Consider the following 20303-nt stretch of genomic DNA (forward strand, 5'->3'; position numbering starts at 1 on the left):
TAAATTCACCAAAGGGTAAAAAGATCACAATTAAAGGAGATAAACCATCTAGATCCACTAAATTCATCTCTGTGATGAAAACTGCAAGTTGTATAAGAAAAGGATCTATAGTGTATTTGATTTCTATAATCACTAACACTAAAGGAAAAGAACTAAAAGACATTCCAGTACTGTCCCAGTTTTCAGATGTCTTTCCAGAATAATTGCCTGGGCTACCGCCAGACAGGGAAGTTGAATTCAGAATCCATCTGCTACCAGGGACAGCCCCAATTGCCAAAGCACCTTACCGTTTGGCACCCGCTGAAATGAAAGAACTGAAGAAACAGTTAGACGAATTGTTGGAGAAAGGATTCATACAACCAAGCTCATCACCATGGGGAGCGCCGATTTTGTTCGTTAAAAAGAATGACGGATCAATGCGTATGTGCATTGACTACCGTGAATTGAACAGAGTCACAATTAAGAATCGGTATCCATTACCGAGGATCGATGATCTGTTCGATCAACTTCAAGGAGCTCGATTTTTCTCTAAAATCGATTTAAGATCAGGATATCATCAATTAAAGGTACAGGAAGAGGATATTCCTAAAACCGCATTCAGAACAAGGTATGGTCATTATGAATTTACTGTCATGCCATTTGGTTTAACCAATGCCCCAGCCGCATTCATGGACATGATGAACCGAATATGTAAGCCATATTTGGATAAATTCATAATTGTCTTCATTGATGATATTCTAATTTACTCTAAGAGTAAAGAGGATCATGCAATGCACTTGCACTTACTTTTAAGTCTATTAAGAAAGGAAAAGCTTTACACTAAGTTTTCCAAATGCGAGTTTTGGTTAGAGCAGGTACAATTTCTTGGACACTTAGTTTATCATAAAGGAATTCATGTGGATCCAACAAAGATCGAGGCGATTACCAAATGGAAAACCCCTGAGTCGTCAACTGAGGTTAGAAGTTTCTTAGGATTGGCCGGTTATTATAGAAGGTTTATTCGAGATTTCTCTAGAATAGCCATTCCTTTAACTAAGTTAACCTGTAAATCCGTTAAGTTTGAATGGGGACCAAAACAAGAAGAAGCCTTTAGAATCCTTAAGCAAAGATTGACCCATGCACCCATACTAGCGTTACCAGAAGGAACTGAAGACTTTGTAGTCTATTATGACGCTTCTAAGTTAGGTTATGGATGTGTGTTGATGCAACGTCAAAAGGTTATAGCTTACGCATCTAGACAACTTAAGAATCATGAAGAAAATTATTTAACCCATGATTTAGAACTAGGAGCCATAATTTTTGCCCTTAAGATCTGGAGACATTACCTTTATGGTAGTAAGTTTACCGTATTTACAGATCATAGAAGTCTAAGGTATATTTTCGGGCAAAAAGAGTTGAATATGAGACAAAGACGTTGGATGGAATTGCTTAGTGATTACGATTGTGATATCCAATATCATGAAGGAAAGGCAAATGTAGTGGCAGATGCTTTAAGTCGAAAGTATCACGAAAAGCCAAAAAGGGTACGTTCTCTTAAATTAAATCTACAAGTAGATTTAAATGAACAGATTAGAAAAGCACAAGAATCAGTAATCAAGGAAGATGCTGAAAAATTCAAAGGAATGATTAAGGAAATAGAACAAGGAACAGATGGAATTTGGAGATTCCATAAAAAGAGAATGTGGATACCTAAATTAGGAAATTTACGTCACCGTATATTAGAAGAAGCTCATAAATCTAAATATACGATGCATCCAGGAAGTGATAAGATGTACCAGGATTTAAGGAAAAATTTCTGGTGGATAGGAATGAAAAAGGACATAGCAGCTTATGTTTCTAAATATTTAACTTGCTCACAAGTTAAAGCTGAACACCAGAAACCCTCAGGTTTGTTACAACAGTTAGAAATGCCAGTTTGGAAATGGGAATTGATAACAATGGATTTTGTTACCAATTACCCAAAACAAGAAAAGGTAATGATACAATCTGGGTGATTGTAGATAGACTAACTAAGTCAGCTCATTTCCTACCAATGAAAGAAACTTTTAGTATGGAACAATTAGCCAAATTGTACGTAAATGAAATTGTTTCGTTACATGGGATTCCTTTATCAATTGTTTCTGATAGGGATAGTCGTTTTACCTCTCATTTTTGGACAAGTTTCCAAAAAGCAATGGGAACCAAGCTGAATCTACGCACAACTTATCATCCTCAAACGGACGGACAAAGCGAAAGGACAATTCAGACAATGGAGGACATGCTTAGAGCTTGTGTAATTGATTTCGGAGGTAATTGGGACGATCACTTACCTTTAATAGAATTTTCTTATAATAACAGTTATCACACAAGTATCAATGCTGCACCATTCGAAGCACTTTATGGATGAAAGTGCAGAACCCCAGTCTGTTGGGCAGAAAATGGGGAAAAACAACTATCTGGACCTGAGATAGTACAGGAAACAACAGATAAAATCATTCAAGTCAAGGAATGACTGAAAGCAGCACGTGATCGACAGAAAAGCTATGTTGATAGCAGACGTAAGCCGTTAGAATTCCATATAGGTGACAAAGTATTGTTAAAAGTCTCTCCTTGGAAAGGAGTGGTAAGATTCATCAAAAGAGGAAAGCTAAGTCCCAGGTATATTGGACCTTTTGAAATTGTTAGAAGAATAGGACATGTAGCCTATCAACTACAACTGCCAGAAGAAATGGCAGGAATACATGATGTATTTCATGTATCTAATCTCAAAAAGTGTCTAGCTGATGAATCACTTGTAGTGCCTCTTAAGCATATAGAGGTAAATGAACAACTCAAATTTGTAGAAAGGCCTCTACAAATTGAAGATAGGAAAATCAAAAACCTCAAGCATAAGAGATTAGTTATGGTCAAAGTAAAGCGGGACTCTAAAAGAGGACCTGAGTACACATGGGAGCTTGAATCAGAAATGCAAAAGAAATATCCACATTTGTTCCAAATAGATCTCGAGGACGAGCTCTAAAATAAGGTGGGGAGGATATAACAGCCCTAACGTGAACCGACACCCTCATAATATTTCTGAGACCCTATTATATTTTAAAATGTCCCAATATGTCTTTAAATACAACCCGTATGTGAAACCCGAGCCCGAAATACATTATAGCATTAAAAAAATAAATTTAAAACAAGTTAATTAAGCTGAGGCGGGCCACGTAGGACCCTACCCCAACCTTACGCGGGCGGTTTCAAGGTTGGAACCTGATTTCGTTGATTTCTTTAGTTCAGGCGGGCCGCGTAAGACCCACTATCAGTTTACGCGGGCCGCGAGAGCTCCAAAATGTGGCGCAGCCCGGTGATGACACGTGTCATCATCGTGTCAAGTCTAGGGGTGATCCGGACGAGCTACACGTTGACCCGGAGTCAACGCGGGCCAAGTAGCCCTAAGGCTACTCTTACGCGGGCCGCGTAAGAGTCACTTTCAGCCCCTATATAATGGGAGCTCGGGTCTTCAGTCTGTTTCGTCCAAATCTTTCTTTCTTTCTCTCAATTTTACATAGCGGGCATTATACGCGGGTCTAATACCCCCTAAATAGCGAGGTTCTGCTACGATGTAAGTATCATAACCCCTGGAGACGTATTAGATACTCTGCTCGATTGATCTAGGGTTCCGTAACGGCTGTCGTGGTTCTGCCCGACGTAGTCGTTGGAATGCCATCTCGGGGAGGGTATTACTAATGTTAAAATGGGTTATTATACTAACACACGTGCATTTGTGTAATTTATAGATTATTCCCAGGAAATCCTTACTGAAAAACCTAAAACAGCAATGTGAGTAATCCTCTTTTTGTTAACTGTTTTTACAAAACCTTAAATACTTTTCCATGCGAATAGCAGTTATTGAGTATTTGTAAGAATACAATTACAGTCGGTAAATTTGGGATTTTGTATACAAAATTTGTTACCACCTGGTAAAGGAGTAACATGACCATAAGTCGGAACGACATTACCGTGTGGTGGTAATTGATATAACTTGGAAACAAATGTAATTGCGGATGCGCCCTCAATACTGTTCACTGTGAATTTTTATTTAAACTTGATTAAACTGAGATTCACTCACCAGTATTTCCCACTGACAAAATGTTTTTAAAACGCGTTTCAGGTAACAAAATGTGAAAGCCAAATAGAAGCCAGCTGGATAGCACTGAAAGCTTGGAAAAGTGGCAATAAAGTTACCTAAAAGAAATAGATGTTTTTCTTAAATAAAAATAGGATTTATTCCTATGAAAAGTGTGTACTGAAAACTTGGGTTTTACCCATGTGTTTAATGTTATGGAAAATGTGGTATTTTACTCTGATTAAATATTTCCTAACTACGGTCCTGATGAAATTTCCGCTGCCAAATTTGATAATAACGAGATACCACCAGAACTGGCTCACGGCCGCCCGCTCCCGAGAATTAGGGATCAGGGGGCTGTGACACAGTGCCACGTCAATTCACCTAAATTGTTTACCTAATGCTCAAAAACGTTGACGGTGGTTTACCTAGGTAAACCATTTAAAAAAAGGAAAAATATGTGATTGGTTGAGAATGAATGGACCCCATCACACACCCATCTCACTCCCCTTTCCCCCCTCTCACCGAATCAGTGACCACTTACCGAAATCTCCCCCCATTTCGGTAAACATTTGAGCGGTAAAGGGTTGGCGATGGAGGGGGGTTCGGTACCGACAAGTTTACCGCCCCCTCCCTTCACCCCTAAAAACTTTGACATCAATTAACTTAATCTCGAACTTTAATTAATTTATAACTAAAAGAGGGAAACATTAAATAATAAAATTTAAAATCCCAACTCGGACGAGTCACGAGTCAGCCAACTCGAACGATTCAATCTAAAAAACCATCATCAAATATTTACATAGAAGAAAAGAAGAGTGTGTACTGAAAAAACCCCAAATATTCTTCTCTCTAGGGCTAAATCACACACACAAACACACACATCGTTGAAGAGATGAAACCCTAAATCTAGATCCTTCTACCAGCTAACTTTTCTCCACAAGGTACGATTCATATCTGCATCGATCTGTATACATACATACATATATCTATATATATATATATATATATATATATATATATATATTAACAGTTGTGACCTGATTACGAGAAAGCAGAAATTCGTATAAAGTATGGTGATTTATGTGATTTATCTGATTTATGCAGCGATTTAGGTTATAACATTCGATTAATCTGTTATCGCGAACGAGATCTGTGAATTTGCTAAAAGTTTGTGTCATAAGTTACCTCATTGTTGATTGAATTAGGTTTGATTGAATTGTAGATTGAATTAGTGTGATTCGGATCTGAATCGGTTGGGCGAAATGGAGCCGGAGGTGGTTAAGCGTAGAGGAAGGAAGAGGAAGAGGAAGGGGGGAGAAGATGTGGAGAAAACGGCGAAAAAAGCGGCGGTTGGGAAGTCGTTGGTGCTTATCGGGCGGTATGTGAAGAAGGAGTTTGAGGAGAGTGGTGAGTTTCTAGGGAAGATTGTTTCGTATGATACGGGATTGTATAGGGTTAATTATGAGGATGGGGATTTTGAGGATTTGGAAACGAAGGAAGTGAAAGCGCTTCTTGTTCAGGATAGTGAGATGGATGCTGCATTTCGGAAGAGGAAGAAGTCGTTAGATGCGTATTTGTTGAAAAAAGCCAAAAAAGAGTCGGTTAAATCGGATGTTGTTGGAAATGATAACAGTGGTAAAAAGGTTGAAACTGTGGTTAGTGATAGCGGTGTGGTAGATAATGGTGTTGAGTTAACCAGTGCTGAGAAGGTTGAGGCGGATGTTGAATCATCGAGTGATTTAAGTGATTATGAGCCGTCTGCTGATGTGGCGGAGGTTGAACGTCCTCCACCGCCACAATTGCCGCCTTCTTCCGGAAATTTCGGGGTCCCCGAGGAGGATGTGTCGTACCTTCTTTCTGTATATAGCTTCCTGCGCTCGTTTAGCGTTTGTTTGTTCTTAAGTCCTTTTGGACTTGATGAGTTTGTTGGTGCTCTTAATAGTACCGTTCATAATACACTGTTGGATGCAATTCACGTTGCTCTCATTCGTGCATTGAAGAGTTATGTGGAAACCGTTTCTTCAGACGGTTCGGAGCTTGCACAGAAATGTCTCAGGTATTTATCAAAGTCATATTCTTTGTTATATAATGTATATCACACCTTTCTCGGCGTTATGACTTTCAAAACAATAGTTTCCAAATGAAAGGCTTGCATTTATTATATTTGTAGAAATGTAGATTATCTCAATCTATTTATCGTTTTTTCTTTTGCTCAGAAGCATGGATTGGAGCTTGCTGGATTCGTTAACGTGGCCAGAGTTCGTAGTTCAATATCTAACGGCTATGCGATACACAGAAGGGCAAGAATGGAAAGATTTTTACCTTACCGTTTTGGAGAAAGACTACTACACTCTATCGCCCGGTAGAAAGTTAACCATTTTGCAGCTGTTATGTGACGATGCGTCGAATTCAGCCGAACTAATGGCAGAAATCGACAACCGTGAAGAATCAGAATTCGGCCCTGATCCCGATAGAGTTGTTGATAGAGCTGCTGATAGAGTTGTTGTAAGTAATGAAAATATCTCTAGAAGAGGCCGTCCTCGTAAGAATCCGTTGCCCAAGGAACAAGAAGCTGTAAAAGATGTTTCGGAAAGCCACACGCCAACCGCTCCTGTTTCCAAAACTACTGGGGATGACAATGACGACGATGATGATGATGGTAATGGTGACGAATGCCGCTTATGTGGGATGGATGGGACGTTAATTTGTTGTGACGGGTGTCCGTCATCGTATCACTCCAGATGTATAGGCGTAATGAAAATGTTCATTCCCGAAGGGGACTGGTATTGTCCAGAATGTACGATTAACAGAATCGGGCCGGTTGTTACCAAGAAATCGTCTCTAAAAGGAGCTGAGTTTTTCGGTATTGATCCTTACGAGCAAGTGTTTTTGGGATCTTGTGATCATCTACTAGTGTATGATTCCATAACCTTCAGAACCTTTATCTTTATTCTTTATATTTGCTCTTCGTTATATGGACATTTTGTATATGAAATTTATTAATGAATGATTGAATGCAGGATGAAAGCTCCCGCAAGTTCGGGCTCACATATCCGATACTATTCACCTGCGGATATTCAAAAAGTTTTGCATGCACTTACTTGTTCTGTTGAGCATACAGCTTTATACATGGAAATATGCAAGGGTATTTTGCAATATTGGGAAATTCCGGAAAATATATTTCGAATGCCTGATTCAGTTAATGCACCGGATGTTATTAATGCTGGAAACGTTAACGGTGTTGCTGAAAATGACTCAAAAAAGGATTTGGTAACTGCATGTGAAGATAAATGTAAATCTTCTGAAAATGGGAATAGCCATAATAAAAGCGGTACAAACAGCGCGTATGATTTGTCTAACTTGCTTTACAAGAAAGAAGCTAATATAGCTAAGTCTTACATGGGTTTATCGTTTAAACCACAAGCGTACTTAAACGTTTACATTCATGGAGATTTTGCTGCATCAGCCGGTGCTAGTTTAGCTATTCTATCATCAGAAGAAAAACTGGCGACACAAACTCAATCTTCAACAAGCAGCCATAGGAAATTTATGTCTGCTAATTACTCACTTCAGGCAAAAGCATTTTCACTTGCTGCTAAACGTTTTTACTGGCCGAATTACGAAAAGAAACTTGTGGAAGTTTCTAGAGAAAGATGTGGCTGGTGTCTTTCTTGTAAAGCTACTATTAATAGCAAAAGAGGGTGTTTGTTGAATGCAGCTGCTTCAAATGCCATTAAAGGTGCTGCAAAGATACTTTCTTCTTCACGCCAGTCGAAAAATGTGGAGGGCAGTCTTGCTTCTATTGCAACTTATGTTATATTCATGGAAGAAAGTCTGTACGGTTTAACCGTTGGGCCTTTTTTGAATTCAAGTTATCGAAGTCAATGGCAGAAACACGTCGAGGAAGCTGCAACTTTGAGTGAAATAAAGGCGTACTTGCTTGAAGTAAGTATTTTATCTCTATTTTTTATGGATTAATTTTATATATACCCTTACGAGGCCGGTTAACGTACAAAATGCCTTAACGTACATTGCGGACGCGAGGCATTATCAACATGCGATTTTGGTTTATAACGCGCGACTTTCATTTCTATATATAACATGCCATTTACATGCCACTCTCAATAATATAACATGCAACTTTCAGAAATGTATATACATGCGATTTACATGAGACTTTCAATAATATACATGAGACTTTCAATAATATAACATGCGATTTACATGCCACTTTCAATAATATAACATGCGACTTTCAGAATGTATATACATGCGATTCGGAAATGTAATAGAACATGCGAAATTATAGCATTAGATTTTTATAACATGCGAACTTGCCTCGCGTACACAGCGTACGTTAAGGCATATAGTACGATATACTTTTTCTACCTTTACAAACTTGAAAATTTTCATATATACCCAACCAAAACTAAAAATATCATATATGCCCTTTCAAAATAGTTAATAAATAATCGTTTTACCCTTATTTTTTTTAACTTCAAATTTTCATGTATGCTCATCTTTTAACTTCATATTTTTATATGACACATTTTAAGCTAAGATTTATTTTTACCCATTTTTATTTTTTATTATTTCCCATAAACAATAGTATTCTTCATATATAATATTTAAGCTAAATAAATTAAGCTAGAAATGAGTAAATATAATATTTGAAGTTAAAAGGTCGTATATGAGATTTCAAAGTTTTAGAAAATTAAGGGTAAAAATTGTCATTATTTAAATCGTTTTTAATGAATTGGGTATATATGATATTTTAACTACTTTATAAGGGTATATATGATATTTATAATTTTGCATGGGTATATATATGATATTTTGCAAGTTTGTAGGGGTATATATAAAATTGCCCCTTTTTTTTATTGACTATCGTTTTTTATTTACATTTATGTCATACAAGTATTGATACAATCATATTGTTTGTATGTAGTTCGAGAGGAATATCCGCGACATTGCGTTTTCTTCAGATTGGATCAGGCTCGTAGATGATACGGGTTCAGAAAGTCAACCCAGTCAAAGTGCGAAAAGCGTAGTAGGGTCCGCTAAAAAACGTGGGCCAGGCAGGCCCGGTAGAAAACCGTCAATCGTAATACCTGAAACCCCTGACGCTGATGTCAAAGATGTATCAAGTGATTTTGCTTGGTGGCGTGGTGGTATGCTTTCTAAGCACGTTTTCCAGAAAGGGATATTACCTCAAAGGTTGATGAAGCATGCTGCTCGACAAGGTAAATTTAAATTATTTTTGGTTGCTAATGACATGGTTTAAGAGAGTTTGATTGACTTCTAATTTTATTTATTTAATCAGGTGGTTATGAAAAGATAAATGGTGTGCAATATGTTGACGGGCTTGAGATTGCTAAAAGAAGCCGTCAGTTTATCTGGCGAGCTGCAGTTGACTTGAGTCAAACTGCATCACAACTTGCTCTTCAGGTAATCCACATAAAAGTTGCTTGCTTGGAACGGTTTTGTATAGGGCTGCAAACGAACCGAACGAACACAAACAAGACCTTTTTTGTGTTTGTTTGTTAAGGAAATACATGTGTTCACGAACTGTTCATGAACACTTACCGAACAAGATTTTCTGTTGGTGTTCGTTCGTTAAGGAAATGAACGTGCTCGTGTTCGTTTGTTAATTTAGGTAACGAACGCAAACGAAGGTTCATGTTCAGGAGCAAAATATTTCATACACTGATATTTATTAAATATTTTATTTGTCGGAATTGTAAAGCATTTAAATAAAAAACACTAATGAACTATCGTAAATAAACGAACACGTTACCGAACGTTCACGAACACGTTACCGAACGTTCACGAACATAAATGAACGAACACGCCTCTGTTCTTGTTTTTTCATTTAACTAAACAAACAAATTTTTTGTTTATTTTCGTTCATTTATTATACGAACAAACACAAACGAACTTTCCGCCGAACGGTTCACGAACTGTTTGCTGAACGTTCGGTTGGTTTGCAGCCCTAGTTTTGTATGGGTTTAATTGTGTTGGGTTGGTTGACCCGCAAAGTTTTTTTTTTTTTCGTGTATAATCAAGATTTTTGATTAAAATGATCTAGGAAGTTATATGAATCGGGAATAGACTTTTACTTGATTTATTTCTTATTCTACCCTTTGCGATCAATATGTCGTGTTAAATTAGTAATAACTATTTATGTGGTTCCAACAGGTTAGGTACCTAGACCTTCATTTGAGATGGAACGAACTTGTTTGCCCTGAACAACCTCTTCAAGACGGAAAAGGTCTAGAAGCAGAAGCTTCTGCTTTTCGCAACGCTTGCATTATCGATAAGAAACTTACGGGAACTAAACTTTGTTACGGTGTTGTTTTTGAAAATCAAAAGCATCTTCCGTCACGTGTTTTAAAGAAAGTATTAGAAGTAGAGGAAACCGGTGATAAAAAGTCGAAAAACTGGTTTCTTGAGATGCACATTCCGTTATATCTTATCAAAGAGTATGAAATGGTAGTGGCTGCAGATGTAAAGCCACCAATATCTGATATTAAACATGTGACAAAATCATCAAAGTTGAGCAAAAAACAGTTAAAGGCTTCTGGCAAGAATATATTTTCGTTTCTCGAGCAGAAGAGGGATAATTCGGGCAAGTGCTTTTGCACTTTTTGTCAACATGATGTTCTGTTTAGGTAATGTCTATTCTTCATCAACCGTAATGTTTTCGGAATTTGTTTTATCACCCATCGCTTATAAAGTTTTTTCGTTTTGTTTTCCTTAGGATTGCTGCAAGGTGCAGTGTATGCCAAGGTATGTTACCACACAATCTATGCCTATACAAGATATTAGAGTAAAATGTCATTTTCATCCTTGAGGTTTCGCTGGTTTTGCGACTTTTGTCCAAAGGTTAGTTTTTTCGCATCTGGATCCAAAAGGTTTGAAATCTTACTATTTAAATCCGGCAAATACCCCTGACTTGACGGATGTAAATGGCAAGATTTTCAAACCTTTTGGATCCAGTTGCGCAAAAACAAACCTTTGGATGAAAGTCGCAAAACTGGTCAAACCTCAGGGACGAAAACAGCATTTTACTCGAGATATTAAAACCTACATGTTTGTATGTCTTTTTTTGAGATCAATATTTTCGGTGTCTCAGGTTATTGTCACGAGCAGTGTGCTGTCGGTACAGACATTCAAACAGCTGCGCGGGTCGAGTTTTTAATCACATGTAAACGGTGCTACATCGATAAAGACGCCACACCTAAAAAGGAGATTGTTGGCGATTCTCCAACTAGTCCTTTACTATTGCAAGGTCAAGAAAGTCAACATTCAACATCACTCATTAAAGTGGGAAAACAAAACGGTCACGGTCATGAAAGACCGTTAGAATATTCCAATCTGATATCCGGTCAACCCAAAAAAGGTACAAGCGGAAAGAAAAACAGTAAAAACCGGCCCCTGCATTCTGTCGATCAAAAGCCGAAAGTTTTTAGTTCAAGTAAGGGGTCGATAAAGAAAGGTAGCAAAAACAGTAAGTTATGTTTGGGGTTGATTTGGAAGAAACGGAACGTAAATGACACCGGAACAGAATTCAGGATAAACAATATACTTATGAAGGGTAATCCGAACGGGCATTTGCTGGCACCGAAGTGTCAATTGTGTACACAACCGTATGACCCTAAGTTGATGTATATTCTATGCGAGAAATGCAAAAGTAAGTTTCTTCGTTATTAATCTTTTTAAATGTTTTCATAGATTTAGGCCTGTAAACGAACCAAACGTTCATGAACTTGTTCAGCGGGAAGTTCGTGTATGTTCGTTTCGTTTATTTTATGAACACATATTTTGTTCGTTCATTTATGTTCGTTTCAGTTTAAATATACAAGTAATATTTATATAGACATTAAACATAAAAGGAACTTTCTAACTACTTATACAAATATAACTAATTTGGGTTTTCTAGTAATAAAAATGTGTTTTTTAAATGGAATTAATCGTAATTAATCACTAATTTATATGAAAGATACTTTGTGTTCATTTATGTTTGTTCAATTATGTTCATTTGTTCTTTGTTAAATTATGTTCGTTTAAGTTTGTTTGTTTATGTTCGTTTACGTTCGTGAACTGTTCGTCTAGGTTTTAAACGAACGAACATAAACGAACACAAACATGCCCATTTTCTTAATAAACGAATGTGAACAAATAAATGTGTTTGATTATATGTTCGTGTTCGTTTGGTTCATTTACAGGCAGACATAGATTCTAACATGATTATGTGCTTTTGCAGACTGGTTTCACGCAGACTCTGTTAACTTAAAGGAGTCGAAAATTATGGAATTGTTCGGGTACAAATGTTGTAGGTGTCGAAGGATCCGTATACCCATATGTCCGTATACGGATCCCGACACCCGAGTGAAGTTAGAGGCGAAAAAGGACGCCATGGCAAAGGTTCATATGCAGAAGAACTTAGGATCCGATTCCGATCTTGACTCCAACGATGATGTAACAACGGAGGACTGGGATCTCGATTCCACTCCGTTGTTTGAATCAGAAGACGCTGTAAACTTCGAAGAAGAAAGTGAAAATCCGTTCTATTCTTTTCAAACGATTGACCAAGTCAACGATGACAAGCTTGAAGTTGACTCCGGAGTTGGACCCGGGCCTAAGAAGTTACCCGTCAGGAGACATATAAAACCGGAAAAGGAATCCGATGTCGGTTTCGAAATTCCGACAATGTACACGGGAATTAACAATCCAAACCCCGCAGCAGGGGAATCATCAACTCCGATTGTGGAATGGGATGTTTCTGCAAACGGGGTTGCGGATGATATGATGTTTGATTACGGGGATCTAAATTACGAAGACATGGAGTTCGAACCACAAACGTATTTTTCTTTCAATGAACTGCTTGCATCGGATGAAGGTGTCGGTGGGTCCGGGGACCCACCGACAGACGTGAATGGACCAACAACAGATGATTATAACCTTAACCCTGAGCAGTACCAAATGGGCATAACTTATGATCAACAAGAGCCCATGTTTTCCGTAGAATCCGGGCTTGAAATGGTGCCGTGTAAGGTGTGTTCACAAACCGACCCGTGCCCGGACTTGTTCTGCCAGACGTGCGGTTTGTGGCTGCACCAGGATTGCTCACCGTGGGAGGAAGACTCGTCTTGGGAGCCCGAAACAGGCTGGAAATGTGGCAACTGTCGAGAGTGGCGTTAATGGTGTTAGTGGCGTTAGTGAGTGTTTCTATCCCATTGAGGACATAATCGTCTTTTCCCCTCTCAAATCCCTAACATATTGCTGTTGTTTATGTACATAACTGTTCATGGAGAGGGGGGTGCGGATTATTTAGTGAAGTTGGCCAGTTTGGTGTATCGTGTTTGATTAGATCGCATTTGGTTGGTTCATATATACTTGTTTTCGAATTTCGATTCCCCTTTGGTTTTGTGGGGGCATGTATACCATTTTGATAGGGCTATGTGATGGATGGTACACCCGAGGCACGATAGATGAGCGACTTTTCTAGTATTGTTTGTCGTATTTGATTGATTGTTGGTGGTTTTTTTTAAGTTTTTTAAAGATATTCATGTTGCTGATCTTTATTGTGTTTTACTCCTTTAGTTATTTATCTTGTCATGACTGATGAATGCTGCTGTATCATTACTAGCAATGCTATGTTTTCCTTAAGCAAACCGGCAAGCAGAACCCTAGCAGGATCTGATGGGGCGATTGTTGTAGGTTGTTGAGGCATCTGTGCAGGTGATGTGGCAACTAATGGGATTCCTCGCGCTGCGCCAGATATTGTGTTGGTATTGGTTTGATTCATTAAAGTAACGGTATTACTATATGTAACTCAATTTTGAGTAAAAGTTATATGTGGACATAAATAAAAATTAGCATGTTGCAACAACATACTCGTAGTTCTATAAAATGTCTTGTTTTAAACGTTACAAACGAAAAAGAAAATATATAAGAAAAATAATACGTTTGTGCTTCAGTCACTTGTACATTAGTATGCGCATAAGTTAGATCTAAAAATAAATAGTTGGTTAAAAAGAAAACGGGTCAAATGGGCCAGACCGATTAGAAGTCGATTTAAATCTACTAAAACGCTTTACTTATATCAGATCACTGTTGTAATAATATATATATATATATATATATATATATATATATATATATATAGGATAAAGATCCGTTAGGAACCACCCTTTATTGCGAGAACCGCGAGAACCAATGTGAACACATGGCAAATTTGTAATTAAGTGACATCTAATAAAAAACACGCACTCCTCTTATTTCATCCCCTGTTCACTATCGTCATTTACATTCTAGGGTTTCGCTGGAGATTTTTCATAATCAGCGACGGGGATCTTCGGCGGTGACTAATCTCTCTAGATTCACGGCGGCGATAGGCGGCGATATACACATCTTATAGGGGATTCAATTGGGATACTGATTTCGGCGTTTGTATACTGATTTCGGCTACACATGGCTTTGTCTGACTCATCTCGTGTTGGAGTTGAACCTACGGCATCTGATGATCATCATACAACATTGTCTGCATACAATCCACATCCCGATTCTGGTTTTTTTGGCCCATCTGATGTCAATTTCAATCCTATTTCTGCCGTGGGTCCATCTGATGTTGATGTCAATACCTTACCTGCAGTTAATCCAAATGAAAGTTGCAATCCTGTGTTTACAACAGTTGCAAATCGACACACCTTTCATGGGTTTGAAATACAGACGTTTGATTCCATGTTTACACCAGGCAACGTAGGCTCTGAGACTGCTAATTTACCTGATCAATCATTATCAGTTGACACTGCATCTACTGGTAACACCACATCTACTGGTTGCAATTCATTCAATTTGTGACTAAATGTATTATGTTGACTGATGTATATACTTTGTAAATGATATTGTATTAACTGTTATGCACATGTGCATTATACTTACTGTAATGATGTTGTATTAAATTATATGCACATGTGCATTATGTTGATTGTAAATGATATGGTATTAAATCATATGCACATGTGCATTATGTTGCAAATTAGATTAAAAGTCTACTTTCTGTTAAATTTTAATAAGTGTAAGCCTCTAATCATGCAAAAGAATGTTTCAGTACTAATCTGCGAAAACTCAGATAGTTTTATCCTTCTATCAGGTATTAAACTTTTGATTGATTGCTTAAAGTTCTGTTTTTTTTTTCAGTTTCTCGAGGATTTTATCAATGGGACGGAAGTTTCATCTCTTTTGGACTGCATTCGTCTGACAGCAGGACCTTTGCATGCTCTTGATGCTGCAACACGTCCTGCATGGGCTGCTCCGGTTTCTGCAGTTTCTGGTGCGGCTTCATCTATCCTGACACTATCAAGAGCAAATGTTAATGGGCAAATGCCAAATGGTACAAACCCAAATGTTGGTCATGTCTATGGTCCCGGTACGGGTCCTGGTGGAAACCCTGGTGCATCTGCCATGTTAACTGCTTCTACTGTGGCTAGCGGAGGTGGCATGGGAATCGTTCCTAGTACTCTGTTACCGATTGATGTGTCGTTTGTTCTTCGTGGCCCGTATTGGATTCGGATAATATACCGGAAATATTTTGCGGTTAACATGAGGTGCTTTGCGGGTGATCAAGTTTGGTTGCAACCTGCAACGCCACCGAAAGGCGGTCCTACAGTTGGAGGTTCTTTACCCTGTCCACAGTTTCGGCCCTTCATCATGGAACATGTTGCTCAGGAGTTGAACGGTTTAGACCCGAATTTCGATGGTGGTCAACCATCAGCCGGACCAACTAATTCCAACAATTCGGCTGCGTCTCCTGGTCCGCAACTCTCAGCCCCAAATGTCACCCGAGCAGGCCCTACGGTAATGTCTCTCCCAGGAAACCAACCCGTGGGATTTAACCGTTCTACAAATGCCATGTCAGCATCACCAAATTCACTCTTAGTGCGCAGAGCTACTGTGACAGTTCCTGCTCATGTTAGAGGAGAGCTGAATACCGCCATTATCGGGCTTGGGGACAATGGTGGTTACGGTGGTGGTTGGTCCATCTGCTGATAATACACTTGACAGTCACAATACACCTACAAATACAGAACATCAAGAGTTGCAATTCATTCGATTTGTGACTAAAGGTATTATGTTGATAACACCCATACTCGTCACTGATCATGCACATGTGCATTATGTTGATAACACCCATACTCGTCATCCGTAAACTGTTAACCATCATTAACATGAACATGCACATGTGCCAACAATCCATAATCATCACATATAAACTGTTAACCATCAGTACATAATTATGCACATGTGCATCACATTACCAACACCCCATACTCATCACCAAAAAAAATGTTAAACATTTATACATCGTGCGTATACACACCATCTACCATATACCATATTAATCATAATCTTATATGCTTTTCTCTTTTTTTCTTTATACAGGAACAATTACGACTTCTACACCTAATAGCACACCATATTGGATACCCGATGTTGATGCTGCATACATCCCTATTATAAACAGTACGTTTAACAGTTGGGAGTACGTTGAATCCAATGATACTGATGAAGATGTTGATGATGATGCTAAAGACCCTGCATATATATATATGAACCTGAGTAACCTCGTAGACATTCATCCAGGCGTCATAAAACATTCAACGATTCTTGATTATCCTATATATAATGACAAATAGTTTCTAATCATTATTCTTTTTGTTTACAAACATTTTGCACTGTCTGTATACGTATTCATATGTTATGATTGTGATCATGATACTTTGATATCAATTAAATTACTTATTATACATAAGCGTATGTAATTTCATTATTGACCACCTAACAAATATTACCAACATGGTTACTGTTTTGAAAAATGCACATGTGCATACATATTTACTGTTTCTCCTCACATGGTAATTGTTTCAAACAATAAACATGTGCATACATGTTTAATGTTTCACTACATATTGTTATTGTTTCGACCAATGCACATGTGCATACATGAATATATTAACTACATGTAATTCGTTTTCCTTTACATATACATAATCATATGCAATGTGGTACCCCATACGTAATAGGGTACCACATCCGTAATATGATATGCTATATCAAACTTTGCACATGTACAATACCAACATTTTCTATACCAAACAACATAATACATCGAATATTAACAAACATACCAATATACCTGAACAATCAAATAAAGTTTTAACCCATCAACCACCATATAAGACATCGTATACGTCAAACTTCTTATATCAACCATTATCGTAAAAAACTACCCACATATTACAATCAAAAGACATCAAGAAAACAAAAAAAAAATGTCTTTATAAATTGCATATCCACAAACTACCTACATAACATTCGCATTAGTTCACAACCTCACACCTTCTGATCTTCTTTCCATTTCATAATTATCTTCCAACACTCCTCCTGTTTCAGCGCCTCTTCGTCCATCATTTTCCCTGGTATTTTTCATCCGTTAACCTATTAATCAAATACGCCTTTGTTGTCAATCCATGAGCAGTTTCGAATAATTTTTTCCTGCATACATTACATATTTTACATTAATTATTTCATGTATGCACATGTGAAATAAACATATTACATACAATATGTACAATGTTTATGTTTTAAGGTAAAAATGCACGTGTGCATATGCCTTAATACATTCATATTAACTTAATCTGACAAAATATGCATATGTGCATAACTATGCACATGTGCATTAACATGACTGACCTTATCAACAGGTTTATTTCAATAACAAAACTTAACCCTTACCAATCAAATTTCGTAATACCACCAATCATATTTAACATTAACTAGCAACAAAACCATTATGACAAACTATGCACATGTGCATAAGTTTTTTTTTTTAAATGTAAATGTTATTCACAGAAGCCAACATCCAAAACAGAGGCGGTCGAACAAACCACTACATCAAAACGTAAAACAACTCAACACAAGAACCTAAAGACCGGAGACTAGCAGCTACCTTATATCGAAACTACACCACTTTTCCAACTTACGGACCTATTTTTTGGACCGATTCTTATACCATAAAAACCGATGGGCTTAATATTACGGATAATCTCTCCGGGTTTAACTTGAGTTTCCAAGAACCTTTTATTGTTCCTGGCTAACCATATACACCATCTTGTCACGAACATAATGCCATGTAAAGCAACTTTCACTTCTCTATCCAGATTGCAAAACTCAGAGTCAATTATGATATCTTTAACCAAAAACAGGATAAAAGGACTCACCTTGCACCACTGACTGATGTGATACCAGACCCTGCACGAACAAAGAAGGTGTTCAGCTGTTTCATCGCCATCTTCACACAGACAACATTTCACGTATCCGCCCCAACAGTTTCGATCCTTGAATCACCCACATCTAACATCCATAACATCATATTGCCTGTTCCTTTTCCAGTTGTTGAGCACACCCCAGCATTCCTATTGCTTCAACGCCTCTTCGTCTAACATATGCTTAACTCTATCATCTGTTAATCCGTGTATTTTTTTGCCATAGATGATCTACAATGAGCATGTGTATCAACATTAATTTATGATCAACATATAAGATATGCACACGTGCATCATTATATACATGTGCATAAACATTAAATACCTTAAGAACCTATGTTGATAAATTATGCACATGTGCATATTAACATATTCCGACAATCTATGCACATGTGCATAACTATATATCACACAATTATACCTTATTAACATATTCCAAGATGAAATACATGTTAGCATAACTGTGCATAACCATATAGATCAAAGTCATATGCATCAACATTATCTACCTTGTTAGACTATTATTGCAAACTATGCACAGGTGCATATTAACATATTATAACAATTTATGCACATGTGCATAACTATATAGATCACAAATTTAGTTTATCATCCTGTTATGTGTAATCATATTCTGTCAAGATATGCACATGTGCATAACTATATATCACACAATTATACCTAATCGACATGTTCTGTGTAAGCCTGTTCGGTTAGAAAATATGCACATGTGCATATCTATATAGATCACAACATTACCTAATTATCTTGTTCTGTTTCTGTTAGAAAATATGCACATGTGCATATCTATATAGATCACAACATTACCTTATTATCCTGTTCCGTGTAAGCATATCTTGTCAAAATATGCAGATGTGCATAACTATAGCTATGCACATGTGCATCGACATGACATAACTTATCAACAGTTATAGTTCAGTAAAAAAAAACCCTAACGCTTACCAAATCAAGTTGTGTGTTGCCCATCATATCTAGCATTATTCACGTAACATTATTCATCAAGAAAAACTACATGAACAAACACATAACTACCCCAATACATATAGTTCTATCACAACATTCGCCCCTGTTCACTCAAAAAATCATATATATAACACAATTTTCAATATTGCAGATATGAAACAGGTATGAAACGACTGTTTAAGTGTCATAATCACATAATAACATATCTGAATCGATGATTAAGAGTTGTATTGTCACATACGACTACAAAACAAAGTGTATGAACTTACAAATTCACAGAACGGTGCAACAACGAATCGTGATTCCGTTAGACGTGATTCCGTTAGACGCGATTCCATTAAACGACATATGTTCTTCAAATTATCCCTATCTGTACAACAAATCTTGATGATTATGGTCGTTTTGCCCTAATTTCGAATCGAAGAGGAATGTGAAATCGATGATTATGTTCTTTTTGCACTAATATCGAACATACGATGAAGTTTGATGATGAACTACTGATATTGTGGAGCGTCGAACTTGATTTTTTTTGTAAATCGCTGTGATGAATCGCAGATTGATGATGCTTGTGGGATTGTCGGACGTGATTTCTTGATAGATTGTGATTTAGTTTTTGTTTGAAGTCCAGTAGTACAGATGCAGGGAGAGGAGGAGCGACTAATTTACAAGTTTTATGTATTTACAAAATTGCCCCCTGTTCACATTGGTTCTCGCGGTTCTCGCAATAAGGGTGGTTCTCGCATGAACCTTACCCTATATATATATATATATATATATATATATATATATATATATATATATATATATATATATATATATATAGGGGGCTGCTAGAATGAGAACCACCCCGAGTTGTAAGAACCGCGAGAACTACACCCCACGGAGCGCCGTTCGCC

At 37.5% G+C, this 20303-nt stretch overlaps 3 protein-coding genes and 1 long non-coding RNA gene across 5 annotated transcripts; 3 read left to right on the top strand and 1 right to left on the bottom strand.

The window, feature by feature from the left end:
- Window positions 1-4895: 4895 nt before the first annotated feature.
- On the top strand, window positions 4896-13702 carry LOC110872955 (DDT domain-containing protein PTM). 2 transcript variants are annotated; one of them, XM_022121858.2, is made up of 10 exons: window positions 4896-5034; window positions 5198-6149; window positions 6310-7008; window positions 7114-8038; window positions 9042-9336; window positions 9417-9541; window positions 10292-10764; window positions 10854-10882; window positions 11229-11786; window positions 12360-13702. In XM_022121858.2, the coding sequence occupies exons 2-10, from the start codon at window positions 5356-5358 to the stop codon at window positions 13295-13297; spliced, it is 4836 nt and encodes a 1611-aa protein (XP_021977550.1). In that variant the 5' UTR covers window positions 4896-5034; window positions 5198-5355; the 3' UTR covers window positions 13298-13702. The 2 variants fall into 2 exon arrangements, with proteins under 2 accessions (XP_021977550.1, XP_021977554.1); XM_022121862.2 differs by having other exon boundaries at window positions 5316-6149.
- An 835-nt stretch (window positions 13703-14537) lies between these two features.
- LOC110872979 lies at window positions 14538-15435 on the top strand. The gene is made up of 2 exons (XM_022121882.2): window positions 14538-14918; window positions 15299-15435. Exons 1-2 carry the CDS (start codon window positions 14570-14572, stop codon window positions 15382-15384), a joined length of 435 nt encoding a protein of 144 aa, XP_021977574.1. The 5' UTR covers window positions 14538-14569; the 3' UTR covers window positions 15385-15435.
- LOC110872969 (mediator of RNA polymerase II transcription subunit 14) lies at window positions 15304-16900 on the top strand. Its single transcript, XM_022121876.2, has 2 exons — window positions 15304-16224; window positions 16541-16900. The coding sequence occupies exon 1, from the start codon at window positions 15482-15484 to the stop codon at window positions 16145-16147; it is 666 nt and encodes a 221-aa protein (XP_021977568.1). The 5' UTR covers window positions 15304-15481; the 3' UTR covers window positions 16148-16224; window positions 16541-16900.
- A 460-nt stretch (window positions 16901-17360) lies between these two features.
- On the bottom strand, window positions 17361-20111 carry LOC118479512. The gene is made up of 3 exons (XR_004859714.1): window positions 19677-20111; window positions 18379-18654; window positions 17361-17653 (listed from the first exon to the last, which is right to left on the bottom strand). It is a non-coding gene; the product is annotated as an uncharacterized LOC118479512 (long non-coding RNA).
- Between the last annotated feature and the right edge of the window lie 192 nt (window positions 20112-20303).

This window comes from Helianthus annuus, chromosome 1 (assembly GCF_002127325.2).
Source record: "Helianthus annuus cultivar XRQ/B chromosome 1, HanXRQr2.0-SUNRISE, whole genome shotgun sequence".
Taxonomy (NCBI): Eukaryota; Viridiplantae; Streptophyta; class Magnoliopsida; order Asterales; family Asteraceae; genus Helianthus; species Helianthus annuus.